At 41.5% G+C, this 26,288-nt stretch overlaps 1 protein-coding gene across 1 annotated transcript; it reads right to left on the reverse strand.

The window, feature by feature from the left end:
- Positions 1–1,371: 1,371 nt before the first annotated feature.
- On the reverse strand, positions 1,372–16,460 carry DYRK2 (dual specificity tyrosine phosphorylation regulated kinase 2). Its single transcript, XM_033058362.1, has 3 exons — positions 16,196–16,460; positions 15,301–15,437; positions 1,372–7,097 (listed from the first exon to the last, which is right to left on the reverse strand). Exons 1-3 carry the CDS (start codon positions 16,248–16,250, stop codon positions 5,496–5,498), a joined length of 1,794 nt encoding a protein of 597 aa, XP_032914253.1. The 5' UTR covers positions 16,251–16,460; the 3' UTR covers positions 1,372–5,495.
- Positions 16,461–26,288: the final 9,828 nt, after the last annotated feature.

Genomic DNA, 26,288 nt, shown 5'->3' on the forward strand with positions numbered 1-26,288 from the left:
CAAAATGGCATTTTGAAGAGAAGCAACTGCATCTGTGAGTGAACAACAGCATCTGACAATCATTACACTTAATGCATTCTTTGCTAGGTTTTGTGTAAAAAGTGAGATGCACAGCTGGTATCCAAAGGGAAGCAGTTTTTTCACAGAAGGAAGCACTGAGGAGATAACTGCAACTACAGACTGTCATTCAGGGTGGAATTCCAAGGGTCTCTTTTTTAGGGAGGGATCTCAGCTCTTAAAGACTAGAAAGTGTTGGCAGAGGGCAACACAAATTCTCCACCAGTAACTGGGAGTCTCAGCAAATGGCACAGGCCAAAAGCCAACTTCCAGACAACTGAAATCAATTGAGATGGCCCTGACCCTTCCTCAAATGAAAAAAAAAAAGGTGACAAAAGAGTGCAAAAGCTGACAAGAGGATTAGATGGTTGGAGTTAGTTAAACTTTTTTCCATAAAAAAAGTTCAACTAACTAAAACCAAAAAAAGGCCTTTGTCCTCAGAAGAACAGTCACAAACAAGCCATAAAGATGTAATGTCTGGCTGACTGCTTTTTGGGGCTGTAAACTGTATTTATCTGTATTTAATATTGATGGGGTTTGTGCTCTAAAGTCTGCCAACTATGCTGAACAGGAGACAGTAAAAAAGTCTAATTGATATCCCTTGATTTCAGCCTGGACTCACCCAAACCAGAAAGCTTTTCAGAGAAACTGCTCTGGGTGCACATGGACATTACCAAGTAGAGAATGTGGCCAATCACTTACAAGACAGTTCTGTGCTAAACAGTGAAATTACTCTGGATGTATTCGCGAACAGAACTCAGCTCAGTCTAGCCTGTTTAGCATGTTCTCATTATCCTGGGACTTGACAAAGTCTGACAAGCTCTGAAAACTCAATCTGAAACAAACACTAGTGCAGAAATCTGGATCTTTTAAAAGTAGATTTAAGAAATAGAATACACACTGTACCTGTCTCAATCAAGTATTTCTTATAAAATCAGACCGACTGTTATTTTTAAAAATCTTTCAAAAGCAGCTAAAAAGAGTTTAACAGCCACGTCCACAAAATTCCTGCCAAAGATCTTTTCCCTCGAATATGGGGCAAATAAAAATACAAAACATATTATTTTCTAAGTCCTAAGAAGAACTTTAGAAACCACAAGAAAAGCAGCCTTTGGGCAATATTCAAGGTTGTCAAGACACATAAAGCAGAAGAGTCATCCTCCAGCAATGGACACGAGCAAGTTGAGGTCAAAGGCCCTGCTGCCACTGACTGATCAGGCTAGGAGAGGCCTTCGCCTCTCCACATTTAAGAAATGTCAGCATTCCAAGGGCTCTCTTTATGACTACAAAACACCCAAAGTACAGTGGACAGAATTAAAGTAGGACATAAAATTTTATTCTGAAATGATCTCTGGCCACAACAATAAAATGTAACAAATATTCACTAGAACAGTCTTAACTCCTGTCATCAGCTGTACAATACATACAGTATCATAAAACTGGCCACTAGGATTAAAACCCACTACAACATCTTTAATGTTAAGTGGCAACAGCAGCATCTCACAGAAAATTATACATAAATATATACACAGTCCACATTCAATCATTTTTCACATGTTTTCAGTACACACAGTTGCAGCATATTACAGTCACGTGTCTAAGTCATTGCCCAATAAAAACCCAAGCTACTGCTTAGACGCAATTGTAGCAGTTGAATTGAGTAATTACAATTTGTAGCAGAGATGTACAAGCCCCTAGAAACAATAATTCACAAATGTTATTTTATTCAAATGCTACCATAGCATTACACTGGGCAATATTCTAATCTTTGCTGACTGTAAAAAGAGTTCTTTTTGTATTTATCACAAATATTACTGATGGAAAAAAATTAACAAATGGAGAGCATTGAATAATGCACACCCTTTCTTAAAGATTTTAATATTGCCCGATGCTACTTATGTCTTAAGTGTTTTCAACATTCCCAAGAAGTCATTTGTAACTCCAAACCACCCACCAAGTTAAAAGTGGCTTAAGTGCCTTGCACCCAAATTGTAAAAATCCCTGGTCACTTTTATAAGAGCCAGGCACATATAAAAGGAATGCACTTTGGTTCATACCAAATGCCCTGGGATTAAATCACACTATAAAACTAAAGAGTTTGAGGTAAACTTTTACAAATACAGTTGATTTCTGTCTAGTGTCACTATAACAAAAAATTATTAAAACAAAAAAATCAATTTGATGTTAAAGTACAACCAATGAGGAAGGGCCATCTTTAACCCCTTAATGAGATGGTACTACAAGAACTGAGTATCCTCTCCACCCCAGCAGTGTGATTGCCTTATTGTTTCTATTAAGGCCTCGATCATCAACAGGATGTTTTAAGACAGTATAGCACTTAAAAATAGATTTCATCCCTACTAAGCAGTATTCCAAGGGTTAAAGAGGCCAAGATGCATTTGTAACAAAAGGCACATTGTTAACACCAAGGGCACAATCCATCCTCTATCCTTAATCTACACATCTTGCATCACTCTCTTGTTCTAACACTTAAGTGGTAATGAACACACCAGCGGTGCAAGAAACTGAGCCAAGTGAGACTGCAACCAAAGACAACACTGTGCTGTTACTAAATCTGAAAATAGCTCAGACGTCCCCAGACAATGGTAACATGTGAGACTAAGCACTGTTTCCAAGCCAACTTCTATCAGCCTAATTATCAGAGCCCTTAGAATAAAATCACATCAAAGCAAGAGGCAATGTCCTTCCCCCCTCCCCCCGCTTTTTTTTTACAGGTATAAATAAGCTACAATAAAATGCAGCTACATCACTTAAAAACCTTGATGTAGCTGCTCCTTTAGTATAGAGGAAGTTCCACTGTATCTGGGTTAAAAAAATAGCTCTTCACACTATATTTTGGCCTTTAAGTTTCCGGTAGCATTTATGAAGAAGGTGGATCATAAATGCATTATTGGCATTAAGAACTGGTTATATGAAAAATAAAATTTAGTGGTTGTAGCCCATTAATGACCCATGAACATGATTAATGTTTTCACCTTAAATTGCCACAAAAGGCAGGAACATGTATCAATGTCTGCTTTAAAAAATATCAAGGGAGATGATTCTTCTTTTGCCCTTAACATCAGTATCCCTATTTCCCAACTTTTGCAGGAAGAGTTAAGGTAGAAAGGAGTGGTAAAGCCAAGTAGGTGGTGGAGGAAGTAAAGATTCCCTGTTACTGTAGAAAAATACATAGCACTGTATTCCCACAGTCATGAGAGTTAGTTAATTTTACATGAAAATTAATACATCTCTTTTCCAGACTTAGAATTTACTGACCATAATTTACTGGATATTCATATTCTAAACCCCACTTTTCTTAGAAGTATTATATTTCATTTTTAACATGATTTCATACATGTTTACATATTGCACTTACACACATTGTATAAAGTTGTGAACAGTTAACACTAAATAATTTAATTTGACTAGAGGCAGGAAATTATCTTATTTTCAAAAGTAAGAAAAATGGTTGATTGACAGTCTAATTTTTACATTTATCAATCAACATCCTCTACTCAGAAATTATTTTGGAGCTTCTTTAGGTGTTGACTTTTTGGCAAGAAGTTCAGTGATATGTTTCCTGAGAATTCTGTCATTTTTTTCTTTATATCCCTCCCCCAGTCTTACATTAAAATAAAAATAAAACAAACCAACAAACAAAAATTAAGCTGTAAGTGGTAAATTAACGAATATGAAGGAGAACTTAACCGGAAACTTTCTTGGCCTCTCGGGGACCATGCTTTAAGTAATTTTCATAATTTGTACAAGTAACTCAGTAAAATCTGTGCATATAAATGTTGTTTATAAGTAAAGTTACTGAGGTTAAATGTAATCCATTCTAGTATGTCTTGTTCTAGCAACCATAAACCTTTCTGGATTGTTCTACTTTGTTTAATAAAATTCCCTTTTCGTATGTTTTATACATCCAATGTAGACCACAGCCATTGTACGCATTAAAATACGGATCTCAGATTTCAAAATGTTCCTGTTGAAAACATGCTACAACATGTGAATACCTCTCTCATAGGTCTAGATCCTATTCTTTAGTAGACCATCTTTCTTCCATGAATGCAGTTAAAAGTAAAAAAGAAAAACCAAGCATTAGCACACACACGTGAACAAATCTACACATACCTCTAACTGTGCTTTCAAAGTTAATTTTCATCCACATGCCAAAGATTAAATCAAATTCCAAGTGCTTAGCTTTCCTGTGATAATTTTCCCTTATGAGAAACTATCTAGGATGGTGTCTTCCAACCGAAAAGCTTTCCACTGAGGATCTTTCCTTCTACAGTTAAGCTGTCTAAGGTGATGTACTCCTCTACAGGAAGCAATGTAGTAACATCATGTTTGCCCCTACATGCAGATTTGATCTGAAGTGTAAATGTACCACAGAAGACACAGTCGCTCAAACATTGTCTGAGGAAATAAAAGCAACCTTGAAATCCACGTAGATTAACAGTCTAGAAGTTACAGCATAATACTGACAGAATGAGCACTTCTGCCTATGTGATTTTGGGAGATCAAGATGCACATTAGAAAAAACAGAAAAGAGATGGGGGGAAAAAAACAAAACTGAAAAAAGGTGAATGCTCAATGTTACAGACCTGAAACAAAGTTCAGAACATTTGCTTTACCAACTAATCAACCACTTTCAAATTCAGAGAAACAGACATATTGCCATTTTCATGCTTTCCAAGACTACCCATTCCTCTCACTCTACCACACGGCACGCAAGGTAAGAGAATCATTTTAGCCCCGATGTTATTTTTTGCATTATGTTTAAGTGACATTTTAATCAAAGCCCATTACTTTTAAATAGAGAAAGTATTCCATAGGAGGTGACAGTACCTTTAGTTATACCATGACTTTCTCTGGACTGCCACATAAAAAATGGCAATAGAACATGCTATGGCTCCACTTTAAAACTACAAGTTTACAAGCGCTTAACTGTATTCCTTGAGTGTTCTCCCCAGAGACCAGTCAGTTGTAGATGTGAGTGTGCACAGAATCCAGACCAAACCCATAAAATCCAAAAAAGGTAGTCTTTCAAATTTACCCCAGGTTAAAACTAATATGAACCATGGAAGAGAAAGGTTAATACCTCTGATACCACGCTGCAATGCATGACAGTCATGTTGTAACCAGTGGCCTGCCACTGATGTTTATTACTGTGTCACATTAGTTACAGTAAGGCTAATTGTACTGTAGAAGACAAACATTTTAAAAAATAAGTATAAAAACTTAAAGCATTGTCCCCGTATTTTTTATAAAAACAAAATTAACTTTTAAAATTACATTTAAAATGAGTGCTGAAAGATACAAATGAATAGATTTATTGAGCAAATAAAAATGCATATCTGAGCTAATTTTTCATACAAATAAGGCTCAGCCACATTGTATCTCTCGTATTAACAGCATTGGGTTTTTCAAACTCAGCTAACGAGTTTTGGCAACACTGTTCTTTGCTGAATATTCCCATTGGCATCTGTCATCTGTGCCAAGTTAGTCCTCAGTTTTGAAGCTGAGCTTGATGTTGGAGGTAACTTGGAAATTGAAGTTATAGCACCAGTACTCTCTGTAAGTCTCTTTGCTGAAGCCTTTTCCCCGGTTGGAGGTTTTGGCAGCCGTCTCCTTAGCCAGGGATGCCGCAAAGCCTGGCTGGGTGTCATACGGACAGCAGGATCCCATTCTAAACACTGTTTCAAGAAGTCAAGGAAGAGGGGATCATCACATCCCTTTAATGCGCTACCCCACTCTCTGCTCTCCGGTGGGCCACGCAGTTTTCCCCTCCGAGAGCGTCCACCATTAAGCACTACAGAGCCATCAGACAAGGTTGTGATGCTGCAATAGCGGGGATAACCCTTGGAGCTCACAAAGTTTTTTGCTCGCTTGGATGAATCTAAGAGTTTTGGAGAAGGCATGCCCAATAGTTCAATCATACAAGCCAGCTGGTCTCCTTCATCTTCTCCAGGTAAAAGTGGATAACCGGTCAGAAGCTCTGCTAGGATACAGCCCAAGCTCCACATATCTATGGGCATCCCATAACGAGCACCAAGGATGACTTCGGGTGCACGATAAAACCGTGACTGAATGTAAGTGTAGACACGCTGATGCTCGTAACAACTTGAGCCAAAATCAATCACTTTAATACCACTTCTACCCTGTTGTTTCAACAGAATGTTCTCAGGTTTAAGGTCACAGTGAATGATTCTGTTTTTGTGCAAAGCATCCAAGCACTGTAAAATTGAGTGGGCAAACTTCCGAACCAAAGGTAGGCTAAAGCCCTGAAACTTGTTTTTCTTTATTAATTCATACAGGTTCATGCTCAGCAACTCAAATGTCATGCAGATATGGCTGCGGAATGTGAAGTTTTCCAACATGTGAATAACATTCATGTTGTTATCCTTATCTTGTTTCCGGAGATGTTCCAGGATCTTAATTTCTTCCGCAGCTTGGCGGTGGAAACGTTTTTCATTTCTCACCATTTTTAGTGCCACATGCTGATGCATCTTGTGATCGTAGGCCTTCACCACCTGCCCAAAGCTTCCTTTCCCTATAACTTTCAGGACTTCATACCGGTATGCAATATGATCATGGGGTACTTGTATGTAAGACCCTTGGTCATCATCATACCCACAGTTGTTTGAACCGCCAATCACACCTTGCCGCTTCTTTGCGTTTGGACCCAAGAAGTAGATTTCAGGGTAGTTAAAAATCTCATGATGCTCAAAAGATGTTAATTTTTGCATGTATTGCTTCATTGCTTGCTCTGGTGTGACAACAGAGGCTTTCACCTTCCCTGGTCCATCTGTAGATTTTAAAGAGCTGGAGCTCCCTTGTCGCCTGTGGGCACTCTCCGACTGTCTGTCCTGAACCACTGGCAATCCAGATTTGCCTAGTGTTGTAAGTCCATTTGGCTGCGTTGTCAGAACCGTTCTCTTGTTACTATTATCTTCAAAGAGCTGCTGAACCTGGATTTGTCCATGGCTACCAACATGTAGGTGCTCATTCATTGTGTGCTTACTGCTTCCAACCTAAAATTGAAAATAAATACATACCCAGGTTAAAAAGAAAGAAATTAATTCCACGCTTCAACATTCACACTGCAATCCTCCATTCTGCCTAAATTACCTCAAAACAAAGTGTCTTCTTAGATGTCAATTTTTTAAAGAGAATCTAAAAAATACATCATGCATACTGTGATACTGCTGGATGCTATTAAATTTCCTAATTCTTGTTTCTCAAATGCTATTTTCATGACTCTCCAAAATGTCTGCAACAATGCAATCATGAATATGCTACCATGAGAAGCTAACAATATCTCCAAGAATCTTCAAGGCAGAAGACCTGTAACATCAAGACGCATGCTTGAGGGACATCAGACTTTCTAAAAAATAGCAGCAGTTTTAAGGATGGTGAAGATAACATGCAATGCCTGCTAAAACTTAAATGGCTTATGTTCTCATCACCTGTTCTCAGAAATCAAGATTTTAACTTGTTCCTAAATTTGCTGTATATCAGAAGTTCCAGATACATTTTTAAGTAATAAGGAATGTGCTGTGACACTCACAAAAGAACCCACACATTTCTGAAGTTCAAGAATGTAACTTACTGCTTGCAATTGCGACAGTTGTAGTTCAGCAAAACATTCCGATCAATGAAGAATAAACATATCCTTTAGCACTTTCCCAAACCAGTCTAACAATAACTTTTAACCAAAATGAGATTTGGGGCCTTATTGCAGACTTGACTAGAGAGTAAATATTTGCCTTGAGGAATATACAGTAACTTTATTTTAAAGGAATGGGAAAAAAGCACTAATAGATTTTAGAAATCAGATTTGTTCTTGACAGTGTGTACTGGGAATAAACAGCAGCATTCAGCATTTTCAAGCAAACAAACAGCAAAGTATTGGGGTATGAAAGCAACTATTGCTCCAAACCTGTTATTTTTAAGAAGAAACAAGAAATTTACCTGCCACAAAAATAGCTGTCTTAGAATTCCTCATTTGCTCTCAAGTAGAGGATAATTAGTTTGCCTTCTGCCTGGTCTTACACAAATGTGGGAAGAATTCCCTTGCTGCCTCTCCAGCTGATTCACCAGTCTTAATATTTATGTCAAATTAGTAACGAAAAGTTCACTGATACTGTCAGACAGATGATCAAGCCAGGGTTGAGAGCACTTTTCATCGGAACCGTATTTTTCCTAGGCAACTAAGGATAACACATTCCCTGTTCACTTAAGGTTGTTGAAATGAAATCAGAAAATGACAGTTGTGTGCTGTGATACGAGGCAATGAAATCTGTGCTGCAACAGCAGAAGTGCTTCCTAATGAGAAAACCCAGACATGCAAGGCAGGCTCGAACATACTCTGTGCTTCTGTTAAGGTATCACTCTGATAGGGCAGAAGCATATTTTTGTAAATTCAGTTACTTGTTCCCAAAGACTTGCCAGTTGGACACCAGCTTCACCTTTGGACACTATTTTGAAATTTGCAGCTCTGAAACTCATGTAATATAAGAACATGAGCTCTTGGGGACTGCTTCTTCCAAGCTGACTGCCCTTCTGATTCCATTTTGACTGATGTTGAATAATCGGTTCATACACCATTGCAGTTTGACTGTGTATGTTTGTTTGCAGAGAAATTTAGGCTCACACCATCAAATTTGATCAATTCCATAGAAAACACTACCACACAATCACAATTCAGAACAAAGATGTTTGTAACACTAAGCACAACGAAGAATATACAGGAAATCAACAAAAACTTCCTTCCTATTTTGATGTCTCAAAAGCACCAGAAATTAAATCATTAAGAGGACTTATCATGCTACAGGCAATTCCTTCAGGTCAAGTTTGAGGCACACTGCACTAGCAGTTTCTTGAAGGCTGCCCTCATCCTCTATATAAACAGCAGCTACCACACAGGAAAAAAAAAATTTCCTCAAGAGTTGCTAGATCATCCATTTCAGAAGAACCAGATCTAGTTAATGTGATGTGTCATAGGTTCAGCACATACAGCATTGCAGACCTGTGCTAAAAAGGCGTAACGAAGCAGCAGAGTAAACATACAATTCCAAAGACTCAAGCTAGGAAGTTCTAGGTACTAATTGAACAAAAGCAGAACATATCTAGACAAGTTGGGAGTAGGCAATACTAATGTACACAATGAGGAAGAAAGAGTATTGTTGTGAAAGTAATCTTCAAGAGCTTTTTAACCCAAGTACTCATTGCCACAGCTCACATTTTGAATTTTTTTTTTCTTCAAGACAATTGTTTTCACAGTTAACTATTTTCCACCCTTCCCAAGCACTGCTTGCTTGGTACATGTACTGAGAAGTTCTTCAGGGCTTGGAAAAAGACTCATATTTATTCCCTCTCAACAGTTTTTTTCTAAAGTATCTTTGTGAACATGCTCTAAAGTGTAAACCATGTAGCTCTGCTTCCTGCATCTTCAGGCAGATTCATGGTGCTGACAGATTGGCGTTTTTTTCCCAGCAGCAGAATGAAATCACCAACATTATTCCAACTTCAACCCAAATCCTAAGTGACTGGTTTTGCCAGTTTCAGTCAGCTGCTGCTTGGGAATGCAAATGCAGATGCAGACAGTAGCGCTGGCTTTCTTTGTAGAAAACACCACATTATCACAGGCTCTATTCCAAAAGCTGCACAGAAGAAGAGAGCCCTCTCTTCTTTCAAAAAAGCACAACAGGAGCTATCAGACACAACAGACCATGAAGTCCATATGCAAAACAGACTTTCGCCATCTATTTTCAACCTGGGTGAGGGTTGGATTTTCACCAGTCCTTTGCTCTGCCTATCTACTTCTGGCTACTTAGGTGTCTGAGATTGCTGTCAAGTTCAGGCTTGTACTGCTCACAAGCTCCTCAGGCTTCAGCAGCAACACCTTGAGTTCCTGAACCACAACTAATGGGCTTGGCAAGCTACAAAAGACTACAGCCTTCTTAGTCCAGTACCAAACTGTTAGTACACAGAAGCTCCATCAGCCTTTCAGCTGAAACCACAAGAGGTTTATAACATCTCCATTTTGCTTCTGCAGGCGGATCCATAAATTCCAGAACCAACAACATACAGAACGGATCACCTGCATGCACTTATGAAGGTTACTGATTATATATTGTATTGTCTGTGCTCAAATCCATCCACATCTTCTAAAATTTAAGTATTTTTGTAGCACATACAATCAAAAACCTAATGCTGCAAGTCTATAAAATATATTGAAATCACTAGTGAGCTTGAACTCATCTTCCTGAATCTTCTGACACCATCAATTACATAAGAGCAAACGTTACAACGCAGCATTTATTTTCTTTCTTACTCCTTTCTCATAACTTCAAAATCACCATCAAGATTTTACTTTTACTTTGGTATGTTCATTTTATGGAAGTTGATGACTATGCCAAAAACATTCACCTAATCTTTGAAGAAGATACACCAAAGAAAACAAACCAAAACTATATCAATAAATAAATAGAAAAGCAACAAAACCTTAAGTTGAGGGTGGTATTATTTGGGTTTCTTTTGCCTTCACAAATAGATTTAGAAGCAGAAGTAGAACAGTAACTTACTATACTTAAGCTACAGACCTAAAAACACAGAAGGTGCATAAAAATGAATCCAGCCTGCTGACAAGTTGGCAAACCCATCCACAACTTTGCAGTACACTCACACAACGCATTGATCTGTTTCAAGACCTTTTACAAGACTACTGAGAGGACTGAACCCCACAGCAGCATACACCTCTTCTCAGCTTTATCATCCAAATGCATTAAGATATTATGTAATTTTATTGTATTTCATCTTTGTAACAGTCACTTCCAATGATTATTAGCACCCAAGACAGACACATGATTCAGCTATATATTATCATTTTATTTTGAGCAAAACCACAGAAAAAAAGATTTTGCTGTCAATCAAAATATAAAAAGGCTTGTAAAATGAATCTTAATAATAGAGAAATCATGATGGCCTGCCGAAATGCTGCACAGGAACAAGATATCATTATCTGCTATTACTTCGCACAGATGAGGACAAAGGGAGAAACAGTGTTCTAAAGTAGTAACTTAATTAAAGAATAACTGTTACACTATATGCCTTTTTCTTTACAGCATATCTGGGTGTGCCAGTTTCAGCCCTACAGCGTCAAACACACAGGAGGCATATGGTATCAGGTGTAGCATGCTTCACTGCCTATTTTGTTGAGTACAAAACAAAAGCCTGAGTAAATGCACAAAAGGCCTTCTTTGTCCTTGATAAACTAATTCAGCAACATTCCTCTGTTCAGAATTAAAAATACTTGCTAATTAGTATAATAATAATAATAATAATAATAATAATAATAATAATAATTGATTATCCCTAATGGTTTTATCCTGAGTATGGGTTTTATACACCAAAAAAGACTAAGCCTTTGTTGAGCTTGTGGCTCAACAAGAGAAGTAAAAGGAACATACCATTCGGATTATTGCTGTTGTTGCATCTGGTCCATATAAGCTTATTTTTTGAAAAGTTAACTTTAACTTCATATAGCAAATATTTTCACAGACTGAACTATGCCTCAAGAGTGATACCGATACTTAAATTTTATCATTCTGTTTAGGGGTGCAATGAGTTTGGATACTTCTGGGACACCCTGCATTTATCACACATGATGAAACTCAAAGGACAGTCAATGCACACTAAATTGAACCCCTTGGGTGAGACGAACTGTACAAATATGAGAGATGTGTCCAAAAGTACTGCAATCCCCATAGCACCACAGTCACCATCTGGAACCCAAATTTCACAGCTGACCACCATAGCCTTTGAAAGTGAAGATAACCTCATATTGCCCCTGGATACAAATTTTAAATAGAGGAAGAAACATCCAAAGAAAACTAGATATAGTAAAATCCAGGTCACGACTGCACAGTTATTTCCACTCAAATGCGACAGCATTTCTGTGGCAATTTAATGCATGAAAACACCACAAGAAGGTATTTGTTTTGGTTTTACCTGCTTTAAAGCAGATGACAACAGCAAAAATTGGCAGCATGTGACCTATCAGATATTTGTATTAACAGAGTCCAGGAATTTGTGTTCCATTATAATCTAAGTCAATTTAAAAATTAAATTTAAAAAAGTCAAGATTAATACAATGACTGATGCAGAAGATGTGGATAAACATTCAATGTTGGCGGCAAAAGAAAATAGGTTTGCTGTACAGAAATCTTAGAAAGGGATTGAAGGAGGGAGGGCACTGAATCATGCATTGTAAATGGGTTGTTTTACAGAACTAGACAGGAGGATAAAAACATTAATACTGCTATACTGCAAGAGAAACAGGAACAGTGCAGAATGCAGGAATACATGCCAAGTAAGAAAGAACAGAGAGCCAGGCAGAAGACAGAGACGAGTCTGGAACAGGGACTCACAGACAGGTTGGGATTTACACAAGCAGAGCAGCAGGCAAGCAAGATAATCTCTACTGCAGTATGTCAACTGGATGTAAGAACACCATAATGAAATAGGAGAGAATGAACGGAAAAAGGTTTCAATCATCAAGGCAAGAACTTAAGGCTTCCAAAGAGAAAGCAGTGATTTTGGAAAGGAAAATGAAGAGGACAAGGGGTTGGAAATAGGTTCATGTTTTCCACCACAAGGCAAAAAAAGACAGTCAGAGATGGAAGCATGCACAAATAAGCCTAGGATGAAGGCACATTTAAAAAAAATAAACAAAACCTTTCCTTTGTACAACACACAACCCTGCCTGCTTAGCAACAAAGGCTGCTGTGCTTGCAAAGACTGCCACCAAAACCTCTGTCTCATTTTATGAAGCTGGTGTGAAACAGCATCTTCCCTGCTCTTCTACCCGTGCTATTTATAATCTTCCAAACATTGAAACTTCAATTGACAGTAGGAGACCAACAGGTTCAGAAGAGGTTGGATCACACAAGCAAGAAATATGACAGGTAGTTGATTTCTTCCCTGTCTGCATTAAAGGAAAAACCCTTTAGCTTAAACAAAACATAACTTCAATCTCAGTTTCTCTCAGAACTAGTATACATACTATGCACACATATATAAATGAACACCAGCAGTTCACCCACTTAAGCACACCACACCTTCTGCAAGTTTGAAACACAAACAGAAATACTCTGGTTTTGGCTACTACAGAAGCCACATAGATACAACATCAATGAAAACAGGATAAACAAATGAACACAAAGAAGGAAAATAATTTAAGAAAATTGAAAGTACACGTTTTAAAAAGGTCAGATTGGAGGAAGTGGTGGGATACAAAACCAATGGTTTCAATCTGTCAGTGTCAGCTGAGGTCAGCAGGCCTAAGTTTATCAAACAGATACTGCCCCCCCCTTTTTTTTCAGGTTATGATCCAGCATTCTGGTGTCACATCTGATCCTTACCACAAAAAGTTATGTTAGCCAACCAAAAAATAACCACCTACAAAGGCAGTATGAGGCATTTCTGTAATAGCACCCAAGGCTAAATAAACACTGTAGAGTAGGCTCTTTATCACGAAGGAAAGACACTTTGGAACAGTCAGAATCTAGAGGGACATGATGCATAGCCATGTAGTGCTTGATCATTCCCGTGTGCTTCCATAAGTGCACATATATGTGCTACATATAAACATATGCACACATACACAATCATACACTTGTAAAGATACTTGAAACACAGAAATGTAACACTTTAACATCCCTTGAAGACTTTTTAAAAGACTGCATCTTTACATACAAATATATATACACAGACACTATATATAATATACATACATAAAATCTTTGTATAAAAATACCTATATTCTGTACTTCCAAAATTAGTAAGTAGTCACAGACAAACAGCTGGACCACTGTTCTTTCACAAATCCTAAATTAAGTCTGGGCTCTGTTACATGTGAGCCCCTGATATTTGTGGGCCCTATTGTAAGTGCACTTGCATGATTGGTGCCCAGGCTGTTTGTACTATGTTCTTTCTTTTATGATTTTATTTAAATAAAACCCTAAGCTGTTGCCCCAACTCTAAAATCAAGCAGCACTTAACTGGTATACGAATGTGAAAAAAATTGGCCTTTTATACTAACAAACAATTCAGACATATACTCTAGCTACATAAATATACAATGAAGTTGATCTCAAGTATGCAGCTCCACCCTGAATTTGCAGAATGCTCCTCATTCCTTTTGAGAATACCCTACATATATACTGATTTTTTTTTTAATTTAAGATAATTCTTGCTATAAATGGATTTGAATGTTTTACCCTGAAGTTACATGGAAAGTCACTGAAACACTAATATCCAAATGCAGTTTCACCTTCCACTAGCCTATAATCACATTACCATTTATAGCTCTGCCATATATTTACAAAGACAGTATGTGAGCATCCACGAAGAACTCACTAATTCTATGAAAAGTATGCTATCAATGCCTTTCAGGGTCAGTATGAAATCTTGCAGAATTTAAAAGGAAATGTATGCAATAAAAATTTCAGGTATTTAGTGTTAACATGATAGTACATGGACTGTCTCTCTACTCTGTCATGTCTTCAGGACAGAGATACTCCTCTTATCCATATATAGTGGCATACTTGGGAAGTTTCATTCCTAGTAGATTATCTAGGAGTGGGAGATAACGTGAGATATCACAGAACCGGAAAATAACATCCTTTTCATGCCATCAGCGGTTATGTCTTCATAGGTAAACTACTGCAGTAATAAAGGCAGATTCATCCAATCATTGTCCCTGAGCACAGCGATAGCTATTTCTAGGGAAGACTGCGATCGGCCTGAGCTAACCAGACACGTAAAGGGAAGAGCAGCCTTAATTTTTTACCATACGACACTTTAATCACAGTGACTAACCTCATCTCAAAAAATGCATTCACCAGAACATCTCTTCTATTCGAGTGTGAAAGACCGAATTTGTCACTGAAAATGATACACAAAACCAGACTGAAGGGAGGGGAGGAGGGGGGAGCTGGGATGGGAGAAAGCGATGTGTGCAGTTACAGGGTCCCAGCCTCACAACAAGCATGCACATTTCACGGGAGCCTGCAGAAATCCAAGGCACGTTGCTCCAGCACCGCGCGCCTCGGGGGGCCCGTGCGCGCTCGGTCCCGCCGCTGGGGACACCCGGCGAGCAGCGCCGCGACACCCCGGGGCCATGCTCCCCTTCCCCGCGCCCCATCCACACCCTCCCCTGCCCGGGCTCACCGTGTGGGAAGAGTTGCTGGCCCTGAGCGGCGGCAATGCGATGGGCGACGGCGGGCCGGTCCCAGCTCCTGCCCGGGAGACCGCGGCTCCGGTGCCCGGGGAAGACGGCAGCGGGCGGCCGCTGTCCCCTGCCCTGCCTGCGGAGAGCAGAGGGGTGAGCGCGGCGGGCAGCGGCGGCCCCTCGGGAACCGAGCCCGTCGGGGCGGCGGCGGCTCCAGCGCTCGGCCGGCACCGCCGCCCGTCTTGCTTCGGGCAGAAGCCATTAAAAGCTAATCACCGCCGCGGCGCACACACGCACCGATCCGGCTAATAGCGCGGGCGGGCCGTGCTCGCCCAGCTAAACCCTTCATCCCAGATTAACCCGCCACCGGCAGGCGCCTAACCGGGAGAACGAGCCGGCTCTGCTCCGCGCACGCCTCGGGGCTGGACGGCTGCCCGCGCCCCCCGCCTCCCCCCGAGCCGTCTGGCCCGGCGAAATCCCGGCGCCGCCGGGGACTCGCCAGGAGTTCACAAGTCTGCCGCGGGAAGCGGCGGCAGCACCGCTGCCCCTTGTCAAACGCAGCCGCTCCGGCACTCGCGGCGATCCCCGGTTCTCCTTGGGTCGTTTCCCTACGCGATTTCTCTCGGGCCCCCGCTCCCCCCGCCCCGCTCCCCCGAGGCCAACTCGGCATCGCGCACAACAGCGGCTCGCCGGAGCCCAGCGCGCAGCCCCCGACGGCCCCCCGGGCTCGGCTGCCGCGGGGGGAGGGCGGATCATTGTTCGACACACACGGCACCTCTGCGGCGGCAGCCGCGGGGCCCCCGAGCACCACCCCCCGCCTCCGTGCCCTCCGCCGGGCCTCCGCAGCCCGGCCCAGCGCTGGCGATCGCGGCGGCCCTCGCTCGTTCTCCTTACCGGCTGGGTAGGCAGCACCAGCGGCGGCGCTAGCCGAGGGTTTTCTGGTTAACATGGCCGCTGGAGAGGAGGGAGAGGAAAAGGCATGTCAGGGTGGCTCTCCTCCGCTGCTCCTCGGCCTCTCCGGGCGGCGTCTGCCTCTCTTCTCCGATCAGCTACACCCAGACCCAGACACGTCCTGCGCTGCATCCCCCTGGCCCCGGGCCGGCCGGACAGACCCTCCAACGGCCCGCCGTCGCCTCCCGCCGCAGCAGCAGCAGCAGCAGCCGCGCCGCCGCCGCAGCCCCCGGCCCAAGCTCATCACCTCCCCCACCCCCGCCCCGGTCGCCCCGGTCCCCTCGCACGGAGGAGGGGGCAGTATCAGGCGGCAGGACAGGACCCTCCTCCTCGCGCGGCGGAGCGGGGACAAACAGCGCTCAGGATGGCAGTCCCCGCCCCGTCGGCCGCGTGCCCTCCTTCCGTCCCTCCCCGCCGCTCCCTCCCGTTCCCTACCGGTCCGCCGCCGCGGAGGCGGCGCGGCCCGCGGCTCCCCCCGGGCGCCGCACGTCCGCCCACCGCCCGCCCGCCCCGCACAACGGCCCCGCCGCCCGCACAACGGCCCCGCCGCGGGGCCGGGGCGCGCCCGGCCGTTGGGCGCCGCGGCCGCACAGCCATGTTGGCCCGGGCAGGGCGGCACGGGCGCGGGCTCGGCCGCCGCAGGCTCCGGCCGCCCGGCCAGCGCCCCGGCAGCGCCCGCTGCGCGAGGGGAGGGGGCGATGCCCGCGGGGAAACGGCGTGTGTGGGAATCGTGTGGGGCAGAGCGGCCGGGGATGGCCGGCTCGTCAGGCGGCGGGGACCACTCCGTCAGACCGCAGAGACAAAGGTGGCCCCGCGGGACGAAGGATAAATAACTTGAAACGCGCAGTGTTTCAGTGGAAACTTAAAAAGGAAAAGAAGCTTTTGGGATCGCCCTGGAGGCGTGAGTGCCTCAGCCTAGACTGAGAGTGCGAGGGGCGTTATTGGCCTTGTTTTCCAAACTGCACGACGTGCTTTGTGGAGTACAATGCTTTGAATTCCTGATTTGTCAGCTCGAACGTCACTACTGCCAAAAATAGAAGACTAAACATTTCTCCCGCTTGGAACAGCGTTGAAATGAACTGTCCTACCTATGCTCAGCCGTTTTTGAAGTCCATACAAACCTTGCAGGTTATTCTTTTCCCCAACAGCTGGTAGATGCATAGACAGACCTCCCTTCATCCCCTTCCACAGAAAAGACAGAAAAAAATTACCTGTCCTTTCCCTATGTCTAAGCAAAAAAAATATGAAATAAATCCACGCCTTTGCCTCTTCCAGTGCCACAGATACATGCATAAGCGAAGACGTTTCCTGTAGTGGTACAAAGAAATAAACAATTTCCCTAACCCCTCCTGTCACATAGAGAAAACAATCATACCTTCTCCTGTTCACACCCACCTAATCTTTTCCCTTCACTGTAGCTGAAAGAAAGCTTTGTCCTCCTCAGATGTCCACAGGCACTCCCAATGTCCCTTGTCATTGGCTGCCTGGTGTATAAATGGTGGGTTTTAATTACTTTCTGTATTTTCTCATCATTTTCACAAGCAGTGAATGTATGTCAAAGGTATCTGCGTATCGAACACTCTGATAACATTAGTCTTCAGAGATACCTTAAATGTTTCAGGAATTGCAGACAGAAAAAAATATATATACTTTTCTAATTAGTCCAAGGAGTGGCAGGGAGAAGGGAAAGCTTGTTCATGCACAGGCTAGATAAAAAACAAGTTGACATCAATTATCTTTTCATAGGGCTTGCAGGAGTTCCTCATCTCGAATGAAGTGTCTTTCTGACTGTCAGTGTCACAGAGGGTTTCATGCTTGTTCAGAGGTTACCTGCACCTAAACACTGTGATAAGACAAAGCCTGCTAAGTGTCCTGTTGCAACCCCTTTCCAGTCGAGTACATCACGCACAGTATGTTTTCCACAGTTTATTCAACCACTCTAGGACTGCTATGAAGACTATGTAAAAAATTGAGCTGGCCTATCAGATAGTAACCAGTATTTAAATTAACTCAGTGGGAATGAACTGTATTGGTACTGTACAGCTATTCTCTTTCTAAGACTGCATGTGTTGTAAGTGTTAGTCTTGAATCCTGTGAGTGGCCATGGACCTGCTTAGATGCCTTTCTTTCTCTGTCTCTTTCTCCATCTGCAACCCATCCTGACATTTGCTATCAAGGATAGTACCTGATGGAGTCTGAATTGCAACTCAAGAGAAGGGGAGGCTCACTTTGATTCCTTGTGAATGCAGTGCAAGAAAGTTCAGTTTAAAAGCCCCTTTCATGCAGAATTTAGATTGATGAAGAGGAGGAACAATCTAATATAATTGCAAAATACCATGGCTGCAAATAGCAATGCCTATAACAGCCCTCTTTAAAATCATAGAGGCAGATATACAAAGAAAAGAAGAAAGCAAAACCTAAATACCTAAGTACCTAAATAAAAAGATAAAGCAAAGGTTAATTCTTTCATGCCAAGTCTTACACTCAGAAATCGGAACTATTTCCTGCTGAGTGTCTACAAAACTTTCTTCTTTGTGATACTGGCCATACTGAGCGTATCGGCACTTTTCAGACCAGTGCTGCACAGCATGAGATCAACAGGCTTCAGTTCCCAGGACAGAAATAAGTGTTAGGCATCTGACAGGAGAAAGTGTACAATGCTCCAAAATTAGACAGTAAAATGAGTCAAGATTTTATTGATCATTTTTACTGCCCACTCAGCTTTTATTACCCAAAGGTGTGAACTAACCTGTAATGATAGAAGATTAGTCTTCCCTTTCTTGCAAACAAATCCACTGAGTATTTGTGACTGACAGACTACTTAGAATGATAGAATAATTTAGGTAGGAAGGGACTTTTAAAGACATCTAGTCCAACCCCTGCAATGAGCAGGGACAGTTTCAACTAGATCAGGTTGCTTAGAGCCGCATCCAACCTGACCTTGAATGCTTTCAGGGATGCAGCGTCCTCACCTCTCTAGTGGCACCAACTGTGCCAGTATTTCATCACCCTTGTAGAAGATTTCTTCCTAGATGTCTAGTCTAAATCCACCTCCTTTGAGAATCCACCCCTTGTCCTGTCGCAACAGGTCCTACCAAAAAGGTTGTGCCCATCATTCTTGTTAGTCCCCTTCAAGTGTCAAAAGGCCACAGTAAGGTTTCCCTGGAGCCTTTTCTTCTCCAGGCTGACCAACCCTGCCTGTCTCAGTTTGTCTTCACAGTGGAGGTGCTCCATTCCTCTGGTCATTTTTGTGGCCTTCCTCTGGACCCACTCCAACAGCCTCAACTGGTACTTGCAAGGGACTTGTAAGGTAGTGTCATCACAGCAGTTATTTCTAAGAGAAATACCTGAAAACTTTCTTTCCAGGTGGGTATCCAAAGAGGCCTGTTGACTGGGAAGTGCCAACTCAGTGGGAAAAAGGCAGCAACTGGTTCTGTACCGCAGTGGGCAGGCTGCTTGTCACAGCTGTCTTGAAGAGGCTTAGGTCGGTCTGTTACAGATATCATCTTCCCATGTCAAACTGCACCAGATGCTCCAGTACAAAAAACTAAGAACTATTTGGTAAAAAATAAAGTGGCAAAATCACAGCCATTAAATGACAAAATTAAAATTCATTAAAAGAAAAAAAAAACCCAGCAGAACCAGAACATTCTAGAATAAAACCTGCTATCTGTAAAACATCGTCTAAAAGTGTTCCTGCCCACATAGTACATTAAAATGCATTATTGAAGATATTATTCTAGTACAGTGTGGAGAGGCACAGAGCATGCTGTGTTTCTTGAGCCATTCAGTGAGGGCCCTTGTGACCAAGACAGTTGTTAATTCTAAGCAGACTGTGACGGGTTGCTGAGGTCTGTTTTGTCCGGCTGCCTGGGGACCCAGTTCATATCTAGCTGTCCTGTTAGAGCACTGTACCTCCTTAGCAACGCTGTGAAATCTCCTTTGCCAGTCCACTTACCTCTCCAAAGTGGATGGGTTAGGGTTTCATTAAATAGGGCTTTGGTATGTAGTTGTAGGGCAAGCAAGGCTGGCTGGTCAGTCACAAAGCATCTCTGCCACTGTGATATTAGCAAATGCTTATGTGGTCAGGCACAGGGAATTCCTGAGAAGCCACGCATGTCCAAAGCTGCGGTGATGACACTGTGGGGCTCCCACGGTGACAGGTGGAACGATTGCTCAGCACCTTGCTATGCTTTGTGCATTCTCACCAGGCACAGCAAACTGTTTTGGTTGTAGATAAAGCAACTACATAAAGCAAATACAAGGCTCCTCAAACATCGGGGAGTTGAAGGACATGGCACTTTGTGACATGGCTTAGTGATAGACTTGGTAGTGATAAGCTAGTTTTTGGATTTGATTAACTTAAGGGTCTTTTCCAACCTAAATGATTCTGTGATTCTATGAAAAGTAGAGGTCAGACAGGCATAGAACACAGAAAGTAAAAATGTGGTTTTCTGCCACTTTTTAATCATCCCCTCCTACTAATCAGAATTTGCATGAAGGAGGATCTTTACTAATTTTCAACATCTTTTGAAATGTTCTTGTGAAGCAGGCCTCAGATGCTGAGCTGGAGACATTAAAACACTTAGAATATGTCTCACCATTAATTAAACATGGGTGCAAGCCTGTTGTGTAAGCCAGTAATATGCATTTTAAAAGTAAACCCTTAAGCCCAGTAAGTGGTTGCTTCAGGATGCCCTGAACACAATCAGCACCAGGTTCTCATTAATTTGTTGTGGATAATTTAGGCACGAGCAGGACTGTGTATACCACAGTGCTGTCTTTCAGCAGATCATTCTGAGAGCAGTGCAGGCACTTTAAGATACAGCAACCTACAAATACTAGCACTGCAGATGGAAAGCACACCAGTCAGGACTCGACTAGCTCTCAAACACACACTTCACTATGTACAATTCCATCCTCTCTCTGCTGTTCCCAGAAACAAAAAATTCCCAGCAAAGCATCTTCAACTTAGAATAAAATTGTATTTCAATGCAATTATAAAAGTTAAACTTATGTATTCAGAGCAAGAGTGCAGAGTTACTGCCACAAGTCAACTTGCTACTACATATTCATACTGACATGAGAGTATATGAAGCTAAACTGGCTTGCCAGGTTCAGATGTTTGTTGGCCTTCATTCCAGTGTGTGTTCTGTTGAGGTTAAGCTTCATTCTGTGTTCAGGGGTTTAAGAACTGCTGTTTAAGAACACATAATTCACAATTTCTATTACAGTACTAAGACACAACAAAGGATGTTTTAGTGGTCAGTGAGTACACCCTGAAAAGAAGCTCTGAGATCCTATAAGTCTGCAAGCATACAAATAATTTTTACCCTTCTGCTATTACAGCTATTTTGTGGGAGATTATCTCACAATATATTTGTCTTTCAGTGCTGCCAAATTGCATATTTAATAAAATGCTTTTCTTTTTCACCAGACTATGCCAATGTTTCTAAATTTCTGTATTATATATTTCCTATATAACTTCTGGATTCTTATAGAATTAATATGATTAGAACATTAGACTTATTCCTTTGTGTATACTCCTAGCATGTCTAATGGGAGGTGAAAGATTCCTTTTTTCCCGTCTCATACAGCAGAAGCAATTCGGATGGCATCATTGGAGTAGCATTAATATAAAACTAATCTCAGGGAAAAAGCTTAATGTTAGTTGAAGCTTTTCAGTTGATGCCCACCCTTCTTTATGTACTCAGTAGAAAAGTGAGCCTCTGCAAGAAGAAAAGAAGGAGATTATCTATCTTTAGCTCTTCTTCTTCTGTGGACCCTTCCCACCACGTCGTGAAGTTTCTCTGTTCCCCCAACTACACAAATGAGGAAGATGTGATAATTGCAGAGACATAAATTAAAACTACCAGTTCTCCTGTCACTTGAATGTTAGTCTTTGCTAAGAAGGTCCTGTAAAACAACTGTTACTGCAGGTTTAGTTTGCAGATGATACGTAGGATTTCTACCAAACTGTTTCAGAGAGAAACCACAAACTTGTTAAACCTTATGTCATTTCTGAATTGAGTTTCCTATTATACCCACCTTGAAAATCAATATAGAAGCTCAGTGTAATCTTTCTTGCACTCATTGTGTGGGCTACTCTGCTTCTAAACCAGCTGTTCCCACATGGGGTTAGTCCCAGCTGTTGAAACACTGCTAACCTTTGCTTGTCCAATTCCACACATGAAATGAAACAGACTTAACTTTAAAGGGTTTGTGGGACTCAGTTACTCTTCACAGCAGTGTTTCATAGAAGCTGGGATTTAATTCTGTCAGGTGCTGAGAAGTTTCAGCTCCCCTGAGTCAGGGAGCCAAATATCTTGCAGGGTGTTCTGAAATTGAGAAATTACATATCTCGCTCACTTGTCATAAAGCTCATTAAAATTATTAAAATCACTGCCCTATGAAACCACAAAACTGAGGCATAATTAAAAGATAATGGGTCAGAGGAACTCAGAATCCAGAAGGAGCTCTGACCAAGTTATTTTCCTCACCTAGGTTTTCTCTGGGCAGAATTTATTTATAATAAAAGGAAAATGAATCATTAAGTCCCAGGGTCTAAGTGTTATATTATTAACTAGTATAATCTACTGTCAGGATTTACATAGTGACTTTTGAGCTAAGCCATGAGCCACCTGCTGAAAAGCAAAATTAAGTCTACATGCTGGGAAAGCGCTTTCTCATTAAAATATAATCAAGGTTTGTTAAGGTAACAATAAAAGAACCAACCTGAAGTGCTGAATTAAGCTGAGTAAGAACTGAAGGTATCCAGCAACTGTGAACAGTTCTTCAGTTCCCTCTTTTGCAGGATGTAAACCTGCTAAACCTACATGGGCTAACCATGGGAAACACAGACTGCGTCTCTTGAATGTTTGTAAAAGATGCCCCTGGCCACGTTTCCTGAGAATAGTACATGCAACACATATGGTACTTTCTCTTCTATAATAAGCCTCCTTACCCTTCTCCATTGATCACAAAAGTGTAACAAAGAATTTCAAGTGAGCATGGTCAGGCTGATATTTGACTAACAAAAAGGGATGTGCAGGCATGTATTTATAGTGTGGAGGGAAAGTTAAAAGGGATCTTCTCAGTGTTCCCTTCAGTACCTTAGTACTGTTTCTTTGGTGTGGAAGTACCCTAAGCTGTCCAGCCTCTCATTTACACTGCTCTGTGGATGCTTGGAGGATGTGTGTATTCAGGTGTGAAGGGTGGGAAAAGAAGAATAGAAAGTACGTGATGTGAAAATGAGAGAGGTTTTAATTTATTGTCATCATTTGTAATCTCCTTCCAAAGGAATAAATGTGCATATTAACACACAAATAGTTCACAGTAAATTCAGAAAATTGAAACTTAAAATCATTGTATAATTTGTAAAATTAAGTAAACAAAGGAAAATTCCTGCAGGCATTCTACAGATAGAGAAAAAGATGAAAGAGGCCCAAGGGGACACTTCAGTATGTGTGCTATTTTATTAGTAAAATGAATCCCAGTGATTTCAAAAAGACCATTCACACACAGTTCCACCTTTAATTAGGATCCCAGCTTTAAATTATAGAACACATTTTTTGCTCAGCTGAGATATTAATTTTAATTTGCAGAAAGGCAGAGGTTGCTACCAACAGGTAACTTGCTATAAACAGATTTAGTTGTATATGAAATGGGCAACACTAACATGTGGGGCTAGGCCTAATAAGTAGGTAGCTCATAGAAGGAAATCACATGTCGCAGAAATGACAGGTACCAATGCTCATTCTAGTGCTTGGCAAAGTGTGCTGGGGTGTCAAAGCAGAAACAGAAACCATAGGTGACACAAATATTCAGATTTCCCCTGCATGAGCTGGCCAATTCAAGAACATCTGAAGATTCTTTAGAGAAAAGGAGTCACTGTCATCACAGAGTCCTCTTGTATACAGTAAAATAATGCAAAAACACTCACTTGGCCAAGTTCAGTACATTGGACCTTCAGCCTCTGAAGGTGTCTAACAAACTACAAGCAGCTGAATCTGGAAACAGGAATTCATGACTCACTGGGTCAGAGAGAAAATGTTTCAAAGAGAAATTAAAGGTGAGAAAGACTACTGCTGTGAGGTTAGACATTAGAAGTATGTTTTGAATGTTGCATAAAGCACAGTAATATTCTGTCTCCCCAGTCCAGTCATGCAATATGCAAAGTTTTGGTGAGTATTTTGAATCAGGTGGGTATTTTCAAATAGTGTTTAACTTCAGTTTGTAAAGGCTAATGATCTATTTCTGTGAACATAAAACACACTGAAGAACAGGCAGTAAAAGGCCAAAAGGCAAACAAAGGAAGAAAACAAGGATAGGAAAGATAACATGAAAAAGATTATGAAAAGCCACATATAAAAAGAAAAGAGGGTGAAGCAAAGCAGCAAAACACAATCATCTTTTATTTTCTGTCATTAGCTTCCTGGTAGTGTGACCTTTGCCTTTTTCTGTCTCTCCACTCAATGCTGTTTCCATTTGCGCTCTCCTCTTTTAATCCAACGTTTGGTCTCCTTCTGCTGTTTGTTTGCTCTCCTAGTATTGTCTTTCTGTCAGTGAGGAGGCTGAAGATGGGCCACTGCTGTCTGTCTCCCAACAAGTGATGCCATTACAGGGCTGTTCCCTTCCAGGAATTAGTGGGTGAAAATTGGAGTCCTGCTGTTTGCAGGGCATCAACTAAGGAAAAGGAGAGATGCAAGTGTGAGAGGATGACTAGACAGTGTCAGTGGTCTTAAGAGTGCTGAGCAAAGTTGCAGGGGGTTTTTCCTGAATGAAAATAATCTGCCTCTTCAGTTTGTTTCCTGAGGACTCTGTGCTGGTCCTACCCCTGACATGATAGTGTCTGGGTCATTTACCCTTGAGAGTTGCCACAGCACAGAAATGTACAGGGGAACAGAAACCCAGCGAGTGACAGCCTGTTGGCAAGGGAATTGGGGCTCTGATAAATAAATTTAAAATATTAAAGTACATTTAAATTTTCTAATTAACTGATTTCCTGAAAGCTCTTCAGGTCAGTCAATTTTTGCTAAATCCGTATTTTGTTTTATTCTATTGTCCATTTTTCTCTGGGTCCTTCCTTCCCTCCCATCCAACTTAATAAATTTATTCAGTCTGTAATTGTAAGGTTGAGTTTTTCCCACATGCTCAAGTCCTCTGCTATGCTTTTTTTGGCATGGAGGACTATAAAATGAATGTTACCCCAGCAGCTGGGTGTTCATTGTTGCAAGGACATCTTCCCAGTTAGCCTTCTGGGTAAGATTTTCCCCTTGCACTTCAATTGCTTTGCTCAGTAAGGGACACCAAGCTTCTTGTCACTGTGACATCAGTGGGATAACATGAAGGACTCTACATTGCCAAGAAACACTTGTTGCAAATTTACAACAATGTAGAGCCTCTAAACCTAATGGCACCGCAAAATGGCATAGTCCAAGAAATTAATTCTTGAACCCTGTATACATAAAGATTCATTCAGTCAGCAAAAATATGTCTTCTCCTTCTGGAAGTTTTAATGGGGTGCTAGACTGGTAACTTACCTAACTGCAGTTTCAAGAACATATACTAAATGGTCTATTAGACATGTACACATGTCTAAGAAATCTTCAGTATCTGGGAAGTGCCACTGAACAGACAACTAATATACATATTCTGCCAAAATGAAAGGGAAAACATTTTTTTCATAGCAAATGCTCCTCTCTGGTGTTTTAATGAATTCTATATTGATATGTGCCACTAACTTTTTCTTTCTTTTTTTTAAATTTCGGAGATGGAAATCTCTGTTGGCAAACTGCCAGAACCACAGGAAGCAAACCAGAGACACAGGACCTGATAGAAGGGGAGCACAAATCTCATAAGGACAGATGATTATTTTTATAATGCGTTTTTAAAAATAATTTTCCTCTTTTGGCTTTTAGCCAAAGTTTGCTGCCTCCAAGACATAAAAGAAACTGCACTGCTCCACACCTTTTCCCAGCTCCTGTAAGACTGCAAAATTTGTGCATTTCGTAAGGTTTTCCCATGGCATTCATTT

Source organism: Catharus ustulatus, chromosome 4 (assembly GCF_009819885.2).
Source record: "Catharus ustulatus isolate bCatUst1 chromosome 4, bCatUst1.pri.v2, whole genome shotgun sequence".
NCBI classification, from domain to species: domain Eukaryota; kingdom Metazoa; phylum Chordata; class Aves; order Passeriformes; family Turdidae; genus Catharus; species Catharus ustulatus.

Coding starts and splice junctions, on each gene's coding strand:
- DYRK2 (XM_033058362.1), bottom strand. CDS start 16,250: ATGTTAACCAGAAAACCCTCGGCTAGCGCCGCCGCTGGTGCTGCCTAC. Junction 15,438..16,195: donor TGGTGCTGCCTACCCAGCCG/GTAAGGAGAACG, acceptor TGCTCTCCGCAG/GCAGGGCAGGGGACAGCGGC. Junction 7,098..15,300: donor CCAGCAACTCTTCCCACACG/GTGAGCCCGGGC, acceptor TTTCAATTTTAG/GTTGGAAGCAGTAAGCACAC.